Raw genomic sequence first — 20,071 nt, forward strand, 5'->3', positions numbered from 1 at the left:
TCAGGTGTTATTAGTGCATCAAACAATGAATTCAATTTTATTTACTAAGAACCTCCTGCATAAATGATATTGTGCTAGCAGTCTAGGAGGTAAGAAGATAAGTACTATTCCTAAAGTAGTTCTTCTCAATTACAATGGATAATTAGAATGTAAGACAGACTAGCTAGATGTCATAAGAGGGAATTTCTTTTAAGAGTTATAGGGTTTAGGAAGCAATTCTATATGGTTGAAAGAATCAGGAAAGATGTCAAGAAGCAGGTAGTGTCTGAGATGGGTCTTTGAAGAATGAGCGTGATTAAAAGTTCAAAGAAGGGAGGAGACAGTGCTCTGGTGAGGACCTAGTGTGGCAAAGATGTGGAAGCTCTGAAGGACAGGTTATCCAGTTTGCTTAAACACAGGCTGCCTGGCAGAGAGTCCCTGGTGCGTAAGCCTGGAAAGATAGATAAAAGCTGCATCATGATAGATCTTACACATTAGAGAAATTTCTTCTTAATTTCACTGAAAATGGGGAGACAGGACATCTAAGTAGAGGAATGATGTGATTGGATGGTCAGACGAGATTTTTAGGTATTACCCCAATACAATCATAGTTACAGTCCCCAAGGCCTCCTGCTTCAATAAATAAACTATTTGCTTTCCCAAAAGGAGGTCTGATATGCCCTAAAGTTTGGAGTGTTCAGTTGCCTCAAAGCTTAACCATATTCACAGACCTCTTTATTCCCATAGAAGATACTTTTTTACATCATTGTGTACCTTTATTCACAGCATTCATTGCAGTTTGTAAATATACTCTTATTTGTGTTATATTTTGGTTAATGTGTCTCCCCCAATAAGATGGTAAGTTCCATGACAGAAGGGTAGTGTCTATTTGGCCCTCATGGTATTCTTAGGGCCTAGCACATTGCCTGGCATGTAGAAGGCACACCACGAATATTTTGAATGCAGATACGCATGCAGAAAAGCATGAATGCACAGATGCAAAAAAGCATAAAAGCATAAATGAATTGGTTACTAGTATCTTTGGAGGTTTGTATCTTTGCATCATTTGAACCATTGCTCTGACCTTGGCTCTCTCATCCAGTTGGACCCTAGGCATGCATGGAAACACTGGAAATGGAAATTTGTTAAGCAACATAAATTGCAAACATTCCAAACTACAATACAAAAACACATCTCACAGTAAATGCCGATCGAAGCCCAGAGCAGATGGACGTCCCTCCTGAAGCTGCTGTAGGTAATCTTTTGGTGAGTGTGTCCCTGTCACTGCCACTGTTTATCTGTATGAGTTCACTTTGTACATGGGCAGCACTGTCAAATGTCACCATCCCAACCCAGGACCGCAGCTCAATTATCTGCAGCAGGAAAAGCTGGCCTGCTTGATTCAGTCGATTGAGGCGGTTACCAGTCTAAATGGAGAAGCAAAAGAAAAACAGGTTACATTTAGATGGAAAGACTAATAACAGAAAAGGCAATAGGGAATTTGGAAGTGGCTGCATGAATGTAGAGCAAATGACCATAAGCTTACTTGAGGCATATCCTAGGGGGAAAAACTTCTTATTTATATTTAGCAGCATCTTTGGGTAGAATTTTAGGGCCAGTGTATAAATAGTAAAAGATAAAACCAGATCACATAATCATTAAAGTTCAATGCATTAGTAATAATTCTAGATAAGTTCTGTATCAGGTGATATGGCTTGGCTCTGTGTCCTCAACCAAATCTCACCTCAAATTGTAATCCCCATAATCCCCACATGTCAATAGAGGGACCTGGTGGGAGGTGATTGGAACATGGAGGTGGTTTCTTCCATGATGTTTTCGCTATAGTGAGTGAGTTATCACAAGATCTGATGTTTTATAAGGGACTCTTCCCACTTTGTGCTCTCTCTCTCTCTCTTTTTCTCTCTCTCTCACTCTCTCTCCTGCTGCCGTGTAAGACATCCCTGCTTCCCCTTCCACCATGATTGTAAATTTCCTGAGGCCTCCCCAGCCATGGGGAACTGTGCGTCAATTAAACCTCTTTCCTTTATAAATTACCCAGTCTTGGGTATTTCTTTATAGCAGTATGAGAACAGAGTAATACATAAGGCTGTGGACCTATAGACTTATATATCATCAGTGAAACATTAAAAATGTTAAGCTCATATAATTCATCAGATCTTGGCTCATAAATTGAAAATTAATTCAATTTGGCAAATGAGATAGTTGATGCTGAATCTTTGTTGAACAAAGGTGAAGTGGACATTTCTGAAGACAATGTTATAGTTACAACCATTCTGGCCCTCGGGTTATGTTTATTCCCAACCAGTTCCGAGTCAGGGTCCAGAACATGCATATCTGTGACCAGCATCCAGAAGACCAAGACTCATTGAACATACCGCCATGCTTCCAGATTTGTCAAGGACTAGACACACAATTCTTTGTCCAATCTGCAGCAATGAGAAGGTGGGATTGGGTGGCTGTGTTGTCGTAGGAGTGGTTTTCTTAAAGTCCTCAGAATCACAGATCACTTCCCATGTGCTTCGGAGATTGCATTTTGTATTTTGCATGTTTGGAGCTTCTTTGTTGTGGTTTTGTTCTGTACAGAATTCAACTACCTGAAATTGTCAATGAAATGATATAGATAATGGTAAACTATGTGGTAAAATATTTGATAATTTGTTAGAAATATTTTCTTTTATTTTGAGACAAGGTATCACTTAGTCAGCCGCTGGAGTGCAGTGGCACAATCTTAGCTCACTGCAGCTTCCACCTCCTGGGCTCAAGTAAGCCTCCCACCTCAGCCTCCCGCGTAGTTGGGACTACAGGTTTGTGCCACCATGCCTGGCTTATTTTTGTATTTTTAGTAGAGATGGGGTTTTTCCATGTTGCTCAGGCTTGTCTTGAACTCCTGAGCTAAAGTGATCTGCCCACCTCGGCCTCCCACAGTGCTGGGATTACAGGCATGAGCCACTATGCCCAGCCTGATAGAAATATTCTAAATCCACATTTAAAATAGTTTAATCTTCTGTCCTTTTCCTGTCTGCTCTGCTATTGCATAACCTTGGCTCAATTGCACAATCACTGTAAAACAGTGCTGGGGAAAATCATGGTCATAATGCAGACTTCCCGCCTTAAACCAGGCCTTCAATCTCATTAGACCCTTAGTGCTCCTCGGCAATCCATTTACCTCTTCTTTTTGGTTTCCTTCCTACTCCTCATATTTACCATTTCAAGCCATCACTACTCTCTCCATGGCACCCTTTCCAGCATTCCTCTCTTGGAACCATCTTATCTCTCCATCCTTATACTACCAAACTCCACTTCCTTACTTCCCACTTATTTACTTACACACTGTATTCCAGCCTTCAACTCCCAATGTTCCAGCTCTCTCCAAAATCCACTTGGAGGTCTCACATGCTCCTGAAACTCCTCATGTTCATTGTTGACCTTATCACCTTCCTCCCATCTGCTCCTCTTCCTCATGTATTTCCTAACTTGATGTCACCACTATGCACTCCATCACCAAAATTAGGAAACTGGAAGTTTTCCTACCTTTTCCCTCCTAAAAAGTAACCAAGACCAATACATTTCACTGTCTCTCCATTTCATCATCTTTTCTCCATCTCCAATGAAATATCCATCACCCAAGCCATCACAGTCCCTCCCTCAGATGATTGCAGTTTCCTGTGTAACTTTTCCATCTTGTTTCCTCTCTGTTTGGTCCACCTCCCAGCTGCCCGAGAGTCTTTCCTCTTATTCCTCTGCTTAACACCCTTTGGTGGCTCATGATTGTTCATACATTACAATCCTCTCCTTCATATACCAACGGCAAACTCTATGACTTGGAACTTTGCTTCCTTCTCCATTCTCGTTCTGGCTGTGTGTTCCATGTCTCTTAATTTACCCCACTATAGCCTGTCAGTTCCCATACTTGCCAGCCTTTGGCATCTCTAAGGCTTTGCTCCTCCTCTGTCTTCTATGTTGTAAACTACCTTCATGTTCAGCCAAAAAGTCACTTCCGAAATGTTTCTTCATTTTCTACTCTTCCTACTGAGAATTTCCATTCTGCCCTTTACAGCCTCATAGTATCTTGTAGAAATTTTAATAAGGCCCCTTTAACATTGCAATGCACTTATTGGACTGTAAATCCATCTGATATGGTTTGGTTCTGTGTCCCCACCCAAATCTCATCTTGATTTGTAATCCCCATGTGTTGAGGGAGGGATCTGGTGGGAGGTGACTGGATCATTGAGATGGTTTCCCCCATGCTGTTCTTGTGATACTGAGTGAGTTCCCACAGGATCTGATGATTTTGTAAGTGGCAGTTTCCCCTGCATTCTCTCTCTCCTGCCGCCTGGTAAGGTGTGCCTTGCTTCCCCTTCACCTTCCACCATGATTGCAAGTTTCCTGAGGCCACCTTAGCCATGTGGAACTGTGAGTCAGTGAAACCTCTTTCATTTATAAATTACCCAGTCTTAGGTATAGTTTATAGTGGTGTGAAAATGAACTAATACACCATCTATTACAAAAACCTGCTTACTAAATTTTGCTTCCTCAAAATTTAGCCCTAGTGTCTGACACATAACAAAAACTCAATATAACTTTGTTGTTTTTTGACTAACCTTAACCTGTCTGCACCTGAATTATTAAATCTACAAAATAGTGATAGTTATTATGCAGGAAATAAATGAGAATATAGGCACTAGGGTCAATACTAACACAGCCAATAAATGATGGTTCCTTTCCCTTTCCTATGTCATATAACACTTGCTAGTATTTATATCCCTCACATGTGGGGGATTTTTTATTAAGGCATAGTATACAAAAGAGAAGTAATATGATTCCTCCTCTCAGTGACTTTACAATATTATCATTCAATTATAAATCCTAGTATCTAGGATTCTATTAATTTAGAAAGTAATCATTAGTTGTACAACATTTTTCTCTTTATGTGCATTTTTCAGGTTATGTGTTTCGGTAATGTTTTTATGTTATCAGTATGGATACTTTTTAGGAAGAAGACCTGAAAAACTTTTGTGTAAACCCCAGGCAGAGGCTACCCACCTGACTAGGCATCAGATTTAACTCTGTGGCTAATTTAAAATATATAATCTGGGCCTCCTCCTGGAAGTTTCTGAATAGGCCTGGGAATGAACTGCAATGCCAAATTGAAGGACGATGGGCCTGGTGAGCCATGGTGCATCACATTTTAAAAACTTATGCTACATTCCTACTGACAGACTCTTGCAATTTATTTCAACCTCCATTCCAAAAGGAAAATGTAATTTTATATGAGACTGGAAGATAAGAGAGACTTCCCACTGAAGTCAGTTAACTGATGCCTTCAATCTCATTTTGTGCAAAATTTCTGACTTATATATTTAGCAGTAATATCAATAACTGGCCAAGTTCATTTTATGACCAGTTGGTCATAAAAAAAATTAAGAATTTTAAAACTTTAAAGCTATTTTAACTATATATGAACTCCCTAACGTAACCAACACTCTTAAAAAGATAGAAAATTTCAGTTAACCAAAAGCAAACATGCAGGCTGAAAAGAACTCTCTGAAAAGTTAAATCAAGAGCCTACTGATCATGTCTTTATTAACTAATAAAAGGAACTGCCCAATCCCCCTGGGTAAAGTCCTTATTTAAGTAAGAATGTGTGTGCTTGTATGCCTTTGTGAGTATTTAAAGTAATCCTAAGCACTTGAACTAAAAACTAGTTGGGGGAGGATGATGGAGAAGAAAGCGTGGACACGAGGAGGATGAGGGGAAGGAAGATAGGACTTTTTCCTTGACTTGCACGCCCAGCTTGTCCCAGAGATAATCCACTGCTCACTGATGATTTCTCTAAACTTTGATTCTCCCTTGGAGCACTTGGAGTAAAAGCCTCACTAAATTCAAAAGAATCTGGGGGTGGGGGCAGGGGGGGAAAACAAGGTACTTACAGAATCAACATGTTGTGCAAACATTATAGAAGCCTTCTCGGTCTGTTGGGAATGGGGTATAAACTCACATCCTTTTTCGTAGAGTCCTGTTGCTTTATTGAATGTGCATCTTTTGGTGTAACAGCTGCCTCCCTGACACTTGTTTACTTCAGTTTTACCAGTAATACCTACTGAACATCTGAAAATATAGGAAGGTTAGATGTTTAGGTGATGTCATCATTTCAAAGGGTCAGAGTCTATGCTCAGTTTCTGACAGATTGGCTTTCTGTGATTTTCCTCTTATGATCCAAAAAACAAGGATATCCCATCATAGCAAAATTGTTAAACTGTCATCAGAGTCATTTCTGTTTGCCAGAAAGTATCTGGGGGGATTACAAAAATGGTATTAGAATGTATTTCTATGCAGCAGAAGAGCCAAGTCTGGCTTAGGGCTGTTGTTAGCATTAATACAGATGTAAGTCCTCAGGCACCTCTGAATCTATTCCCTTCATCCCTAGAAGGTCAAGAGCCCTCTTTTATTTCCCACAAAAGATTTGCTGACATTTCTTATTTGTTTATTTTCTAATTAGTTTATTGCATACGACTTTTGCGGAGTTCTGGTATGTTCATAGGTATTTTAAATGTTTCCATGCATTAGGTATTTATGAGTTTTGTTGCTATTACAGTTGGAATGCTTTCCCCCTACATCTTATTGTTTAATTTTATTTTTTAACCATATAACAATGCATGAGCACTATAGAAAATTTGGAAATTGCAAAAAGCATGAAGAAAAGAAAAAAAACATGTCTCACCATCAGAAATGAGCTACTGTTACCATGTTGAATATGTATATATTAACATAACACTGCACATATAGCTTTGTTTCCTGCTTTAAAAAAACTTAGCATATTTAACTTTTTAATATTATTATTTATTTATATATTTATATATTATTTAATATTTTTCAAAATGTGGCTGGGTGCGGTGACTTATACCTATAATCCCAGCACTTCGGGAGGCTGAGGTGGGTGGATTGCTTGAGGCCAGGAATTTGAGACCAGCCTGGGCAATGTGGCGAAACCCACCTCTACCAGAAATACAATAAAAATTAGCTGGGCATGGTGGTGTGCACCTGTAATCCCAGCTACTTGGGAAGCTAAGGCACGACAAACACTTGAACCTGAAATGCAGAGGTTGCAGTGAGCTGAGATCGCACCACTGCACTCCAGCCTGGGAGACACAGTTGAGACTGCCTCAAAAAAAAAAAAATTCAAAATGTGATCTTAATAATTTTATATCGTTTAATACCATCATATGTATTCAGACTCACTTGTTGAACTTAGTTTCCCCTCCCAATTTGTCAGTACTATAAATAAAACATCAATGAATAAACTAAATTTCATATCCAAGTTTGACTGTATTTCAAAATTTGCCCTGTGATTGATTCCCTGAGTAATGATTAGATCCAAAAGTTTGAACATTTTAAAGCCTGTTGATACAGCTTCTCTATCATGTCCTTACAATGCATTTTTAAACATGAAATGCATTTTTAAACATGAAATCACAGGATCAATAAATTGTTAAATTTAATATGTGTCACCCAAATTGCTTTCCAGAAAAGTTACATGAATTTATGCCTCTAACAACCATCTGTAAGAGCTTTCATCCCACTGACAGTAACTTACTAGATAATACATGAACCTCATCCTTGTCAAATTTACATCTCTCATTACTAGTAAGTACGAACATTTTTAATTATTGGACATTTTTATTTCATTTCTTTAATTTTCTTTTTCTTGAGACAAGGTCTCACTCTTGTTGCCCAGGCTAGAATGCAGTGGTGTGATCTTGGCTCACTGCAGCTTCAACCTCACCCCCAGGCTCAGGTGATCCTTCCATCTCAGCCTCTCAAGTAGCCGGGATCACAGGCACGTGCCACCATGCCAGGCCAATTTTTGTATTTTTTGTAGAGAAAGGGTTTCACCATGTTGCCAAGGCTGGTCTCAAACTCCTGGGCATTTTAATTTCTTCTTTTGTAAATTATCTATCCTTCTCCTTTGTCTGTTTTTCTATTTGGATGTTACTGTTTTACTGATTTTTCAAAAGCTCTTATGTGTTACAATACTAAGCTTCTAAAGGCTTTCTTTTTTATTTTTGCAAATATCTTTTTTCTGTTTTTCCTTTTTATTTAGTTTATGTTTGGTTTATGTGCAACAAAATTTTTAATTTCTATGTAGCCACATTTATTATTCTCTCAGTTATATTTTTCAATGATTGAATGCATTGAAAGAGTTTTGCTATCCAGGGATTTGATACTTATTAACATTCTTCTAGTTTTCATTATGATTTTGCTTTTTATCTTTAAAGAGTTCATCCAATTGGAAAAGAGTCTGTTAATACTTTCCCCACATAGTTAAAAAATTGTCTATCTCAAGAAATCCTACCTTTCTTCACAGATTTGTAATTCTACCTATAATAACTAAATTATATGTGTAAGTGTAAATATCTGCCCACATTGTTTTTTTTTTTTTTTTTCCTTGAGACAGAGTCTTGCTCTGTCGCCCAGGCTGGCGTGCAGTGGCGCGATCTCGGCTCACTGCAAGCTCCACCTCCCAAGTTCACGCCATTCTCCTGCCTCAGCCTCCTGAGTAGCTGGGACTACAGGCGCCCGTCACCACACCTGGCTAATTTTTTGTATTTTTAGTAGAGACGGGGTTTCACCATATTAGCCAGGAAGGTCTCGATCTCCTGACTCCTGATCCGCCTGCCTCGGCCTCCTAAAGTGCTGGGATTACAGGTGTGGTGAGCCACTGTGCCCCGGCCCACATTGTTTTAATTAATGTAGTTTTATAGCATATTTAAAATTTGAAAAGTAAGAATCCCCTTTATGAATTTAGGCCTCCAACAACCATCTGTGAGAGCTTTCATTCTACTGACAGTAACTTACTAGATAATACATGAACCTCATCCTTGTCAAATTTACATCTCTCATTACTACCAGTAATTTCTACCAGTAATACCTACTGAACATCTGAAAATATAGGCAGGTTAGATGTGTAGGTGATGTCGTCATTTCAAAGGGTCAGAGTCTGTGCTCAGTTTCTGACAGATTGCCTTTCTGTGATTTTCCTCTCATGATCCAAGAAACAAGGACATCTTTTCTCCAAAATGATCTTAGCTACTATCTACTAAATGAACTCTTGGATTTTTTTTAATGAGGTAAAAATTGATGTACTTTTGACTAGAATTTCATAAAACCTATATATGAAATTTGTTTATGTCTTCCATGAATTGAATGTCTCTCAATTTATCTTGGTTTTCTTTTAACCCCTTGAGAAGGATTTTATAGTTTTCTTTAAATATGTTTTCCACATTTTTTAGCGTTGTTTCTACTTTTATTATACCTTTCATTGCTGTCTTGGAGGATTATATTTTTGAACTGGTTATTGCTAATATATGGAAAAGTAATTTGAATATTTATTTTGTACCGGGTCACCTTATTGGCTTCCCTTGTCAATTTTAATTTCAATTTATTTCCTTGTGTTTTCTAAGTGGATCACAGATCATCTGTGTAACAGTGATTTTCTCTCTTCCTTTCCATCTTTTTACCTCCCCGGTTTTATTACGTTGGCCACAATTTCCTAAGCAAGGTTGAATAATTGGGATAACAGTGGCCATTCTTAGTCCTGGCAGTGTCTCTAGTGTTTCCCTATTAAATATGAGGTAGATTGTTGACTCTCAACAGATGTTCTGTATCATATGAATGAAGTAACCTCCTGTCCTGGGCAGTGCTGTCATTTGTGTGATTGCTTCTAAGCCTTACAAATAATTTAAAAATTTGGAAGATAATGAGCAATACATATTATTAATATATTAAAATTAAAAGGTTTAAAGAGGACATGGTGATCATGTCTTATCCGTGGAAAGAAAAACGTGTTGTATATGTACTCATTTCTAGAATATCTCTGGAAAGAAATATTCTATCAGAAAGAATACTGGCACAATCTCGGCTCACTGCAACCTCCACCTCCCGGGTTCAACCAATTCTCCTGCCTCAGCCTCCTGAGTAGCTGAGATTATAGGTGTGTGCCACCACACCTGACCAGTTTTGTTGTCTTTTTAGTAGAGACAGAGTTTTGCCATGTTGGCCAGGCTGGTTTCGAACTCCTGACCTCAGGTGATCCTGCCTGGGCCTCCCAAAGTGCTGGGATTACAGATGTGAGCCACTGTGCCCAGCCTACTTGGTGTCTCTTTACGCCTGAAGAGATCCAACACTGAGGCATAATATAATGGAAATGGACCAAGTGTACAGAGTCTGACTGTTATAAAGAAAGGGAAAAGTAAAGAGCAGTAATGGTCTTGTGGGATAAATGGAAGCCAGAACTGAGTTCTGAGCCCCTTTTGAAAAAGTTGTACTAGGCCGAGACAGGAATCAAAGCTGAGTGCATCTTCTTAAAGGGCTATCAGGCAAGCAAGACTGGAGGCAGACATGGAGAGGATGCTGTACCAACTTCTACTTAAAAAGAGGGTATTGTTCTTAAATGCAGGAATAAATGTGCATTTTTATCAAGTTTCTTTTGAGAATCTATTGGAACAATCATTTATTTTCTTCTTTTCTTCATATACTATATTCATTACTTACTATTACAACATTTTTGGATTTCTGGAACACATTCTTACTTGGCTTTAATGTGTTTATTATTACCTTAATTTTGCCAGATGTAATTTTCTATCCTTTTATTTGAAATCTTCACCTCTATCTTTTTAGAGAGGCTGTAGCTACAGAATTTTTTTCATTCCATTTGTCAGGTTTTAGTGTGTGAGTTATACTAACTCTTTAAAATAAATTGGGAAGTTCCCTATCACTTCTGTTTGCACTAAAGCAGTTTTTGTGCACTGAGACTGCTGGTTGCAAGAATTAGCTCATACATTCACGGCAGCCAAGTGTTCTTTCCAAGGATTGTGCTTGGTTTCTACTGACATCGCGCAAGGTTTAATTCAAACTGGGAGGAGTTTCTGTTTTGCTTTGATATTCAAACTGTTTTTCAGATAAGTTTCACAGTCCCTCCCAAGCCCATTCATACTGATAAAGTCCACACAGATACCATGCTGGGCTGGGTGGGCATAGTGGCTCACACCACCATGATGGCAGAAATAATCCCAGCACTTTGGCAGGCTGAAGTGGGAAGATCTCTTGAGCCCAGGAGTTCAACACCAGCCTGGGCAACATAAGGACACCCTGTCTGTACGAAAACTTAAGACCAGCCTGGGCAACATGGTGAGACTCCATCTCTACGGAAAATATAAAAATTAGTCTGATGTGGTAATGTGTGCTTGTAGTCCCAGCTACTCGGGAGGCTGAGGCGGGAGGATTGCTTGAGCTCAGAGGTTGAAGTGGGGGTGAGCTGTGATAGCATCACTGCACTCCAGACTGGGTGACAGAGCAACACCCTTTCTCAAAAAAAAAAAAAAAAAAAAAAAGATATTATTCTGCCCTCAAGGCACCGAAGAGCCTCATTAGATCTGTTTATGTCACTGGTGCTGGTATGGGATGATGGAGACACTGAACACAGCACCCGTAGATTTTTTATAGTTGGTACAGTTAAAAAAAAAAAAAAAAAAAAAAAAAAGGAGGCAAATGATTTCTAGCTGCAGAGTGAAGAATTCAATGAACTGAAACACTTGTAAAGTAACAAAACAGTGGTTTTGTGGAACTCTGAAAAAGAAGGCACTAAGAATGAATTTGAATTAGAAAATAAGACAGGACACACATTTTTTAAAGTAATCAATTCAAGAAAAAAAAGGTTGCAATTTAAAATAGTTTGGAACAAGTTAAATAAAAATATACATACCTTACTGCTTGGATTCTTCCATTGGATAAGTAGAATTTCTCATCATTATTGTACTCATCAAATACTCCCCATCGTAGATGAGCCCACTCATGGACAAATGCCCTACCTGTGAGAAAGTGTTTTAAAAAACTGATTACAATAAGAATGGCAAAATTACCTTCTCACACTAGGAGAAAGCAATGTTTTGGAATATTTATGCTTTGCTGTGTTAATTTTTTAAATGAAAGACTTGATTTCTTTAGATCTAATATCATAGCTGTACATTTTCTTGAAATATGAATACTTATTTTGGCTTATCAAATGTTAATCAGGCACCTCGTAAGTGCCAAGCAGCCATTCAGACACAGAGAAACAGCTGCCGTGTCCTCACATAGCTCCTGGTATAGTGGAGGGCATGTGTGATTAGAAGCTAAAATGCCTGGTGGTGCAGGCATGATGACAGAGGTCAGCAAAGGCGGCTATGGGAGCCCAGGCATTCCCACAGCAGCCAGGGCAACATCCTCAACCAATTCTTCTTCCTCATGGCTCCTATCTCATCAAACCTCAAGGTCTGCTTACTCCATCTCTGTCTGTTTTATTCATTCTCACCTTTCCAGGCCCATTGCCACTTACTCCTGAATTGCTGCAATAGTCACCAGATTGGCTTCCATGTCTCCATCCTTCAGGGAAAGTCCAACTTCTCAACATGGTGTACAAGGTCCCTGATGCCTCAGGCCTGCTCTTCTCTGCAGCCTTGTTTCTTGCTGTTCTCCACTCACTTCCCAAACTCTAGAATTAGGATGAGTTCCTGAACTCCTTTTTTCCTAGGTCACATCATGCTCTTGTTCAACTCTGGTCTTTTTTACCTGTGTTTCCTTAGCTTGGAATACTTCCTTCCTATCTTTGCCTGGATAACTCCTATTCTTCTTTGAAAATCAAGCTTCTGTGTGCCTAGAAGCCTGCCCTGATATCCTCATCCTAGGCCCAGTACTCCCCATTTGCATTTCACTATCTCCCGTTAGGAACTTACAATGATAAACAGTCATTGCTACTTAATTGCCAGTCTCCCGCAATAGAAAATTGTCTCCACGAGGACCGACAATATGACTTCTTCACTGTCATATCTGGGCACATAGTGTCTAGAACTTAGCAGGCATTCAGTGATATTTGTTAAACTTGAATGAAATCTTAATGACTTACGTACAGCTCAGTTTTTCTGGAATTTAAATTCCAAGGAAGGCTGAATTTGGACGGTTATGTGAGGTGGGGCATTCTGTGGAAACTCTAGTATCCCACACTAAGGATTGGGACTTTATTTTGTAGGTGTTCGTGGTCTCTTTAAAGGAAGATTGTGAGAGAATTGGAGTGGAGTCACAGTACAGAAAGGAGACATTATAAAGGAATGGTTTTATATATGATCGTGATGGCTGGAGTGGGCTCAGGAGTGGGATGGGGCAGTTAGGTCAATCAATTCAACACTTATTTGTTGAGCCATACATTGAGAATGTTCTGTTCCTGTTATGGAGGTGAAATGTGTTGTAGAACAACAAAGAGGTACGCTTGACGCATCCTTTTGATCAGGTCTTTAAGCGCTCTAGTGTATTTGGGAGTGAGGCTTGGATAGTGTTCTTTTGTTTGCTTGTTTTCTCTGCCTTATGTGTTTCAAAAAAGAAAATCAAGCTGGTTCTAGGGGATCCAAACCTTTTTTGAGATAAAGAAATCTAATGCTAGTTATTTAGTAATGAATCACATTTGATTATACTTGAAAAGTACATTTTGTATATATGTCATTACTTAATACTTCCTCCAATAATTATTATGTATACCTCATATATAAATGATAAAGTTTATCATTGGAGTTTTTTCTTTAGTTACATGTTTTTGAGAGCTGAATTGCAAAGGTATTCTGTCTGCTACTCAAAGTGTGAGCCACAGACCAGTAGAATCAACATCTCTTCTGAGCTTGTTAAAATGCAGATTCTTGAGTCCCACTCCACACCTAATGAATGAGAATCCACTTTTTTTTTTTTTTTTTTTTTTTTTTTTTTTTTTTTTGAGACGGTGTCTCACTCTGTCGCCCAGACTGGAGTGCAGTGGCGCGATCTCGGCTCACTGCAACCTCCGCCTCCCGGGTTCACGCCATTCTCCTGCCTCAGCCTGCCAAGTAACTGGGACTACAGACGTCCGCCACCACACCCGGCTAATTTTTTTGTATTTTTTAGTAGAGACGGGGTTTCACTGTGTTAGCCAGGATGGTCTTGATTTCCTGACCTCGTGATTCGCCCGCCTCGGTCTCCTAAAGGAGAATCCACATTTTAACAAGATTCATACATAATTTGAATGCACGTCTGAGAACACTGCACATATACGCCATCTCGTGGCTATCATATGAATTGCAGGCAGGAGATTTAATTCCGTTGTCTCCTTGCATATCCATAGAAACTTAATAATACAAATTAAATTCTTTTACAGTTATAGTATGATGCTACAATAATTTATGAAAATTCAAAATACTATATTTATACATGTATCTAAAGTAAACTAAATTCATAGCTGAGAAATGCTAGAAATTCTAAGTGAAATGCATGTTCCATTTCAAGTGAAAAATGCGATGATGTTTTAAACTCTAATAGTTTGGCTTCTACGTGCTTACTCACAAAGATAATGCTAGTGTTGATACACTTTGAACATAAAATAGTTAAATCGTATGAGAAGTATGGTAGAGTAGTTCATACCTTGTGGTCCATATTCTTTTAACTGTTTTCCTGCTAGGAAATGAGGAGTGAGGTGGATCCTTTCACCCTGGTCTCCACACTTGCCTATGTGCTCTGTGTAGGGTTCATCACCACCTGAAGGAGTAGACTCAGCAACCAGAACATCAGCCTGAAATTTAAGAAAAAGTTCTTATCATCACAAAGTTTCAGCAAATGAATTAACCATATTCATGCTGGAGTAAGTTTTAAACAATCACGTTTGATTTTAGAGTATTTTGATTTTAAAAAATCTGGGTTACAGGAGGAAGTGGAATTTTAAAGAAGAACTTGATATTCTCACATTTTTGTAGGTCTCGAGTTTTGGTCTCACATAGTCAGCTTTTGTCTTCCATGTTTCCGGAATCAAAATGGCAACATTTTTGAAATAAAATCGTTTTCCTGTAGCTTCAAATAGGTATGGAGATGCCTGGGTCACCATGTCCTGGGAAGAAAAAAAAAAATACATAACAATTGACTGAAAATAAATTAAATTATCAGTCATTCAAATTCACATCAGGATTTCACATTTTCAAAAACCAGTTATTTGTTAGGATGGGAAGAAGAAATGTAGAAATACATTTTAATAATAATAGCTAAGCTTTGTGAGCATTTGCCATATACCCTGTGTCATCGAAAAATCACTAGCAATGCAGACTCTAGAGACAGACTCTAATCCTGGCTGCACCACTTTTTGTGGGACATTCGGCAATTTCTAATTCCGAGCCTCAGTTTTCCCATTTACGAAATGGAATATTATATTATAGTGACTGGCTGATAAGGTCGTGGTGAGGAACAAAGTGAAACGTGATGTGCTAGGAACAATGTTTACTTCGCACAAGCAAGTATATAATGTTAGCTACGCATTTCATTTCACTCGCTCCTTTGAGGATCAATAAATCTTTGAGGGTGAAACTGAGACTTAGTACAATTCTCAAGGTCTCACAGCAAGTAGTAATGAAGAGAAAAAGTGAATGTGATTTTAACACCTGCTGACTCTTGTAATCATTTTGGGATTATATACTAAGTCAAATTAAATGTAATACTAAATGTTATGGTAGTATTTGTCTATTTATTTATTTTTCTTTTTCTTAAACTTTGCCAAGGGCTGATAGAAGTATTTATTTTTTGTGCAGTGTGGTACTAAGAGATATAAGAAAATAGCATAATTATATATTTTCAAATTACACCTAATTTTACTTCTCTAAAATGGAATAGCTACAGTGTTAAATTATAAATGTGTCTGCAGATTCCCTGAGATACGTTATGACAAGAGAGCAGGGAGAGTGATAGAAGATACTGTTATAGAAAGGGGGCAGTATGTCTGTTAGGACTGAAAACTATTTGCTTCGAAAGTGAGCATAGACAGGAAAGAAGAGGCTGAAGACTGAGCCTAGTGAATGTGGGGGACCCCAGCATTCAGAGGTAGGAAGAGGAGGAGCCAGTACAGGGGCCTCAGAAGGGCAGCCAGTGCCTGCAGAGGAAATGAGGAGCTGTGGGATGAGAGTGCTGTAGGGAGGAGGGCGTGATCATCAGTGTCAAGCACTGCTGAGCCGTCACTTCATATGAGGACTAAGAACTGATTGCTGGACTTGGCAGCATGGTGAGCCCTTGTGGCAGAATAAAGACAGCAGCTCCATAGAGTGGATTCGAGAAAGTGGGAGGTGAGGCAGTGGAGGCAGTGAGTACAGACAACAACAGGTTCAGAAGTTTTTCTGTGAACTAAAGGGGAATGGAGAAATAGGCAGTAGCTGGAAGTGGACTTCAGGACAAGACAGTTTTGTTTGTTTTAATGGGAACTATTGTACAATATTTTTATGCTAATGGAAAAAAACCCAAAAATGTAAGAGAAAAAGGGGTCATTGCAGGAGCAAAGTCCTTGTGGGAACAGACCAGAGTGACCAGACTCCATTGCCTAGTGGGGGTCGTCTTCGGAGCGGAAACACTTCATCATTTTATGGGGAAGCAGCACTTGGGGATTAGTGCACGGGGGAATCCTGCTGTGCCTCTTCCTAAGAGGTCAACTTGAGGAACTTATTTTACCTCTCTGAGCCTCAGTTTCTCCCTTTCAAATAGTGATAATAATGGTTGCCTCTATTTTTTTAAGTGTTCTTAATGATTTACATTTTTTTCTTCTAAAACTCCTGGATTTTTAACACTCACTAGGAGAGTTTAATATTATGTCACTTTAAAAAATAAAATTAAAAAATGAGCCAAGATCACCAAAAACTTGAAAAGTAGGTATAAAACTTCATATATTAGAGTATTATATTACCATTTGACTTGTGAAATGTGAATTTCCAATGTCTCCCAGGAAGAATAAGTAACATGGAATGCTCTTGTCTTCTACATTGTAATAGAAATAATAATAAGGGATCTTTGTTTTGGCATCTGTTCCAGATTTTCAGAAAATGACCTCACATCCTAATACACACTTAGACTCTCAGGCTGAGAGAAGGTTGGGGGTGACAGTTTATAGGATGGGCTAGAAATTCCTTCAGTACAGGGACAGTATATTGACCACTGGACTTCGAGTACCTGACATAATTTAGATGTTCCGTAAATATTTGTTGAATGAATAAACAAATGAATGGATAAATAAAGTGGGTTTGGTAAGTGACAAACTGGTATAGAAGTGCCAAGACAGGCAGTGCGTGGGGTCCTGTGCATTGCCCAGACTCCAAAATAACCCTATTGTGTACCTTCTTGTGTGTGTGTGTGCGCACGTGTGTATGTCTGCGTGTGTACATGGGCATGTGTGTGTATGTATATTTGATGGAGGGGAGAGAGAGTTTCTCTCTGACTCTCCCTTCCTCAGCTTGTGACGTGTACTCACCCTACTAATATTAGCAAGAATGCAGTGGATGGAAGTGATGCAGAGCCATCAACTGCTCTTGTAGGTAGAGAAATCTGGGGACTGTCCTGCTGAAGCAAGTATTTTAAAGGCTGACTTAGAGGCTTCTGTCCCCACAGGGGCACCAGGGGAGAGTCTCTCATCAGCAAGAAGGTTGTGGAGCAGAGGGAGGAATGGTCGGGAAAGGTGGCCAAGCCCTCGATGAGGTCCCTCAACTCTGCAGATCTGGCACATCGAATAGGAGGGAGTTAGGGACTCTGAGCATTCTATTCACTTAAGTGTTCTTGTTACAGAGAAGGAAATGATGGAAGCCATCATTATCTCACCCCCAACTTCAGGATCCATACTAGAAAGCCAATTTAATAATTGTAGTGAGAAGTACATATCTCAGGAAGAAAACCTCCAAGGACAATGAAGTGGAAGCACTTTGAAAGCTCTAAGCACTATATACTGTAGATACAAATTACCAGGGTCATTGAAGATGAATATGGCATCTACATTCTCCTTCTGGCATATTGCTGAACCCCACTGTCTAGCCAGAGACCGAAACACACTGGTCACATGTTTGCTGATGCCACTTCCAAATTTAGAAACAATCAAAAACTCACTCAACATTTTAGATGATTGAGAGATTCAAGAAGTCTGAATCTCCCTTTTATCACAGAGAGCCTGATTCTCTTTGGGTTAAGTAGGTAAACTTTATGGTGAATGACACCCTCCACTCTGTTCCCCATCCCCTACTGCTCCAATTCTCTAACCACACACTCCCAGCAGGTGGAGACGGTTTTCTTTCCAAACATTATCTTTCTGTATTTGCCTCTGCTTAGAGCAATGGATCTCTGGGGAAACCCCTCTGGGCCCTTGTTCTATTAATTTTCCATCTAGAGAGAGCTGATGACTATATCTACCATTTATTGAGCTCTTACTATGTACCAGGCACTAATGCATGCATTTTTAAAGTTATTTTTTAAAGTTCTGAGATAAATTTAGATTAACAGAAGACATGCAAAATATTGCACCGTATTCTTACATACTCCACCCAGCTTCCCTTTATAGGCATGCATTTTAAACTTTGATCCTCACAAAATCCAATAAGAGAGATATTTATTATTATTATTCCCATTTTACAGACTAGTCCTCTTACTAGTACAGCACTGCCTCTGGATGTGCTACAGCCAGATTCCGGGGTGGTCTTTCATAAAGCATTTCCCTCTTAGTTTTAGCTGCTTGCTGTTGTACAAGACCTTCTTCAATGGTATAGATGCCCCTGCCAGGACAGGAAGTCTTCTTCCTTTCCCTTCTGCTACGTAAGAGGTAGCAAGAAATCCTTGAAAGGATCCCTTGAATTGGGGCTGATAAAATGCAAGGTTTTCTCCCATCAGAGGGTCAGGGTTGTTCTTACATCAGAGATTTGCATCTTGGGCTCCTTTTAGGATCACAGGGAAGGGGGTTCCAATTAGGAGAATAAAAGGAGAGTCTGATATGTGCCAAGGGTAAAATCAGGCAAAGGATCTGTGCATCTCACAATATCTGTCAAATGTAGCTGACCCTGCCGTACTATAGAACTAAATTTTCAGTGACATAATCCACAGCAGTACATATCAATTTATCATTTATCAATTGCCAACAATGTATCACTCTGAGTTATGTGCATTGCATTTATTATCTTATCTGACAGAAGAATCCTAATGGTTAACTTATTATTTCCATTTTACAGATGAAGAAACTGAAACTTAGACATAAAAATACATGCCAGTGTCGTACAGCTGGAATAGGGCACTCATGTTCTCTCTGTCACAACATTATGCTATGTTTTAAAAAGCATGGATAATTACTAAGAACTTACCTTTATTTGTTGAATGAGTGTTTCATCTTCTGGCACATTGGGGTCGATTGCAATGACAATGCCTTCATAGCCATTGTTGTTCAGCTGAATGAGTGAATCACTCAGGGCCCCTTCTAGAAGGTGAAGAATCAAGATGAACACAGAACTCTTAAATGGCCCCATTGCTGTACATCTCCCTGTGATTTCTCTCTTTGGAAAATGTGGGTTATGAAGGTGTCTTTCTTTACCATTATATATAAAGACACACCTTTCCAACTTATCAGAGGTGATTTATCACAGGTCTTTGTGTTTTACTATTGCTTTTGTATTCAGTAGGAGAATGATAACAATATCTTAGTCTCAAATTGTGTACTTGTAAATATTTCAATTTGCCTTCAGGTGTGCCAGATGGTGGGGTAAGGGTGGGGGAGCCCACATCCGGTTCCTTGGAAGTCTTCACAGGTGACAAGCAGCTTGGCCATTGATAGGTTTGTTTACTTATTAGAAATGTTTACCCAGCCATGGACACCAACCCACCGAAAGTCACCCCAACCTCCTCCTGCCTAGGAACATCCTGACTGTTCTGCATATTCAATAAACATCTTGTAAGCCATATATCTAGTTATCCCTCATTGTGGTCTTTACCACAATGGTGGTTTTGTTTACCTTGACATAACCTCAACACCTCTTCATGCTCCCCTTAAATAAGAAAATATTCAATTATATTCCACATCCATTTGTACCAAAAGCATTAGCAAGTGATGTAGATATTATTGAATATTTTATAATGGAGAGTAAAGATAACATGTATATCTTACTTTACAAAGCATACTTCTTCAAGTTCCTCATCAGACCTCTGCATTCTCTATTCCATAGCTCCTACCAGTCAATAAAATTCCAAT

General features: G+C 39.1%; 1 protein-coding gene across 1 annotated transcript in view; it reads right to left on the bottom strand.

Annotated features, from left to right (window-relative positions):
• The window catches only part of LOC105482780 (chloride channel accessory 1), a 33,935-nt gene extending 14,519 nt beyond the window's left edge, over positions 1-19,416 (bottom strand). The window contains exons 1-7 of the mRNA XM_011743112.2: positions 19,191-19,416; positions 14,795-14,935; positions 14,476-14,623; positions 11,762-11,867; positions 5,931-6,108; positions 2,376-2,594; positions 1,179-1,406 (exon numbers count right to left, since the gene is read on the bottom strand). Coding sequence (XP_011741414.2) covers positions 1,179-1,406; positions 2,376-2,594; positions 5,931-6,108; positions 11,762-11,867; positions 14,476-14,623; positions 14,795-14,935; positions 19,191-19,352 — 1,182 coding nt within the window. The 5' untranslated portion in view covers positions 19,353-19,416. The remainder of the gene's footprint in view (positions 1-1,178; positions 1,407-2,375; positions 2,595-5,930; positions 6,109-11,761; positions 11,868-14,475; positions 14,624-14,794; positions 14,936-19,190) is intronic.
• Positions 19,417-20,071: the final 655 nt, after the last annotated feature.

The sequence above is a fragment of the Macaca nemestrina genome, chromosome 1 (genome assembly GCF_043159975.1).
Source record: "Macaca nemestrina isolate mMacNem1 chromosome 1, mMacNem.hap1, whole genome shotgun sequence".
In the NCBI taxonomy this organism is placed as follows: Eukaryota; Metazoa; Chordata; class Mammalia; order Primates; family Cercopithecidae; genus Macaca; species Macaca nemestrina.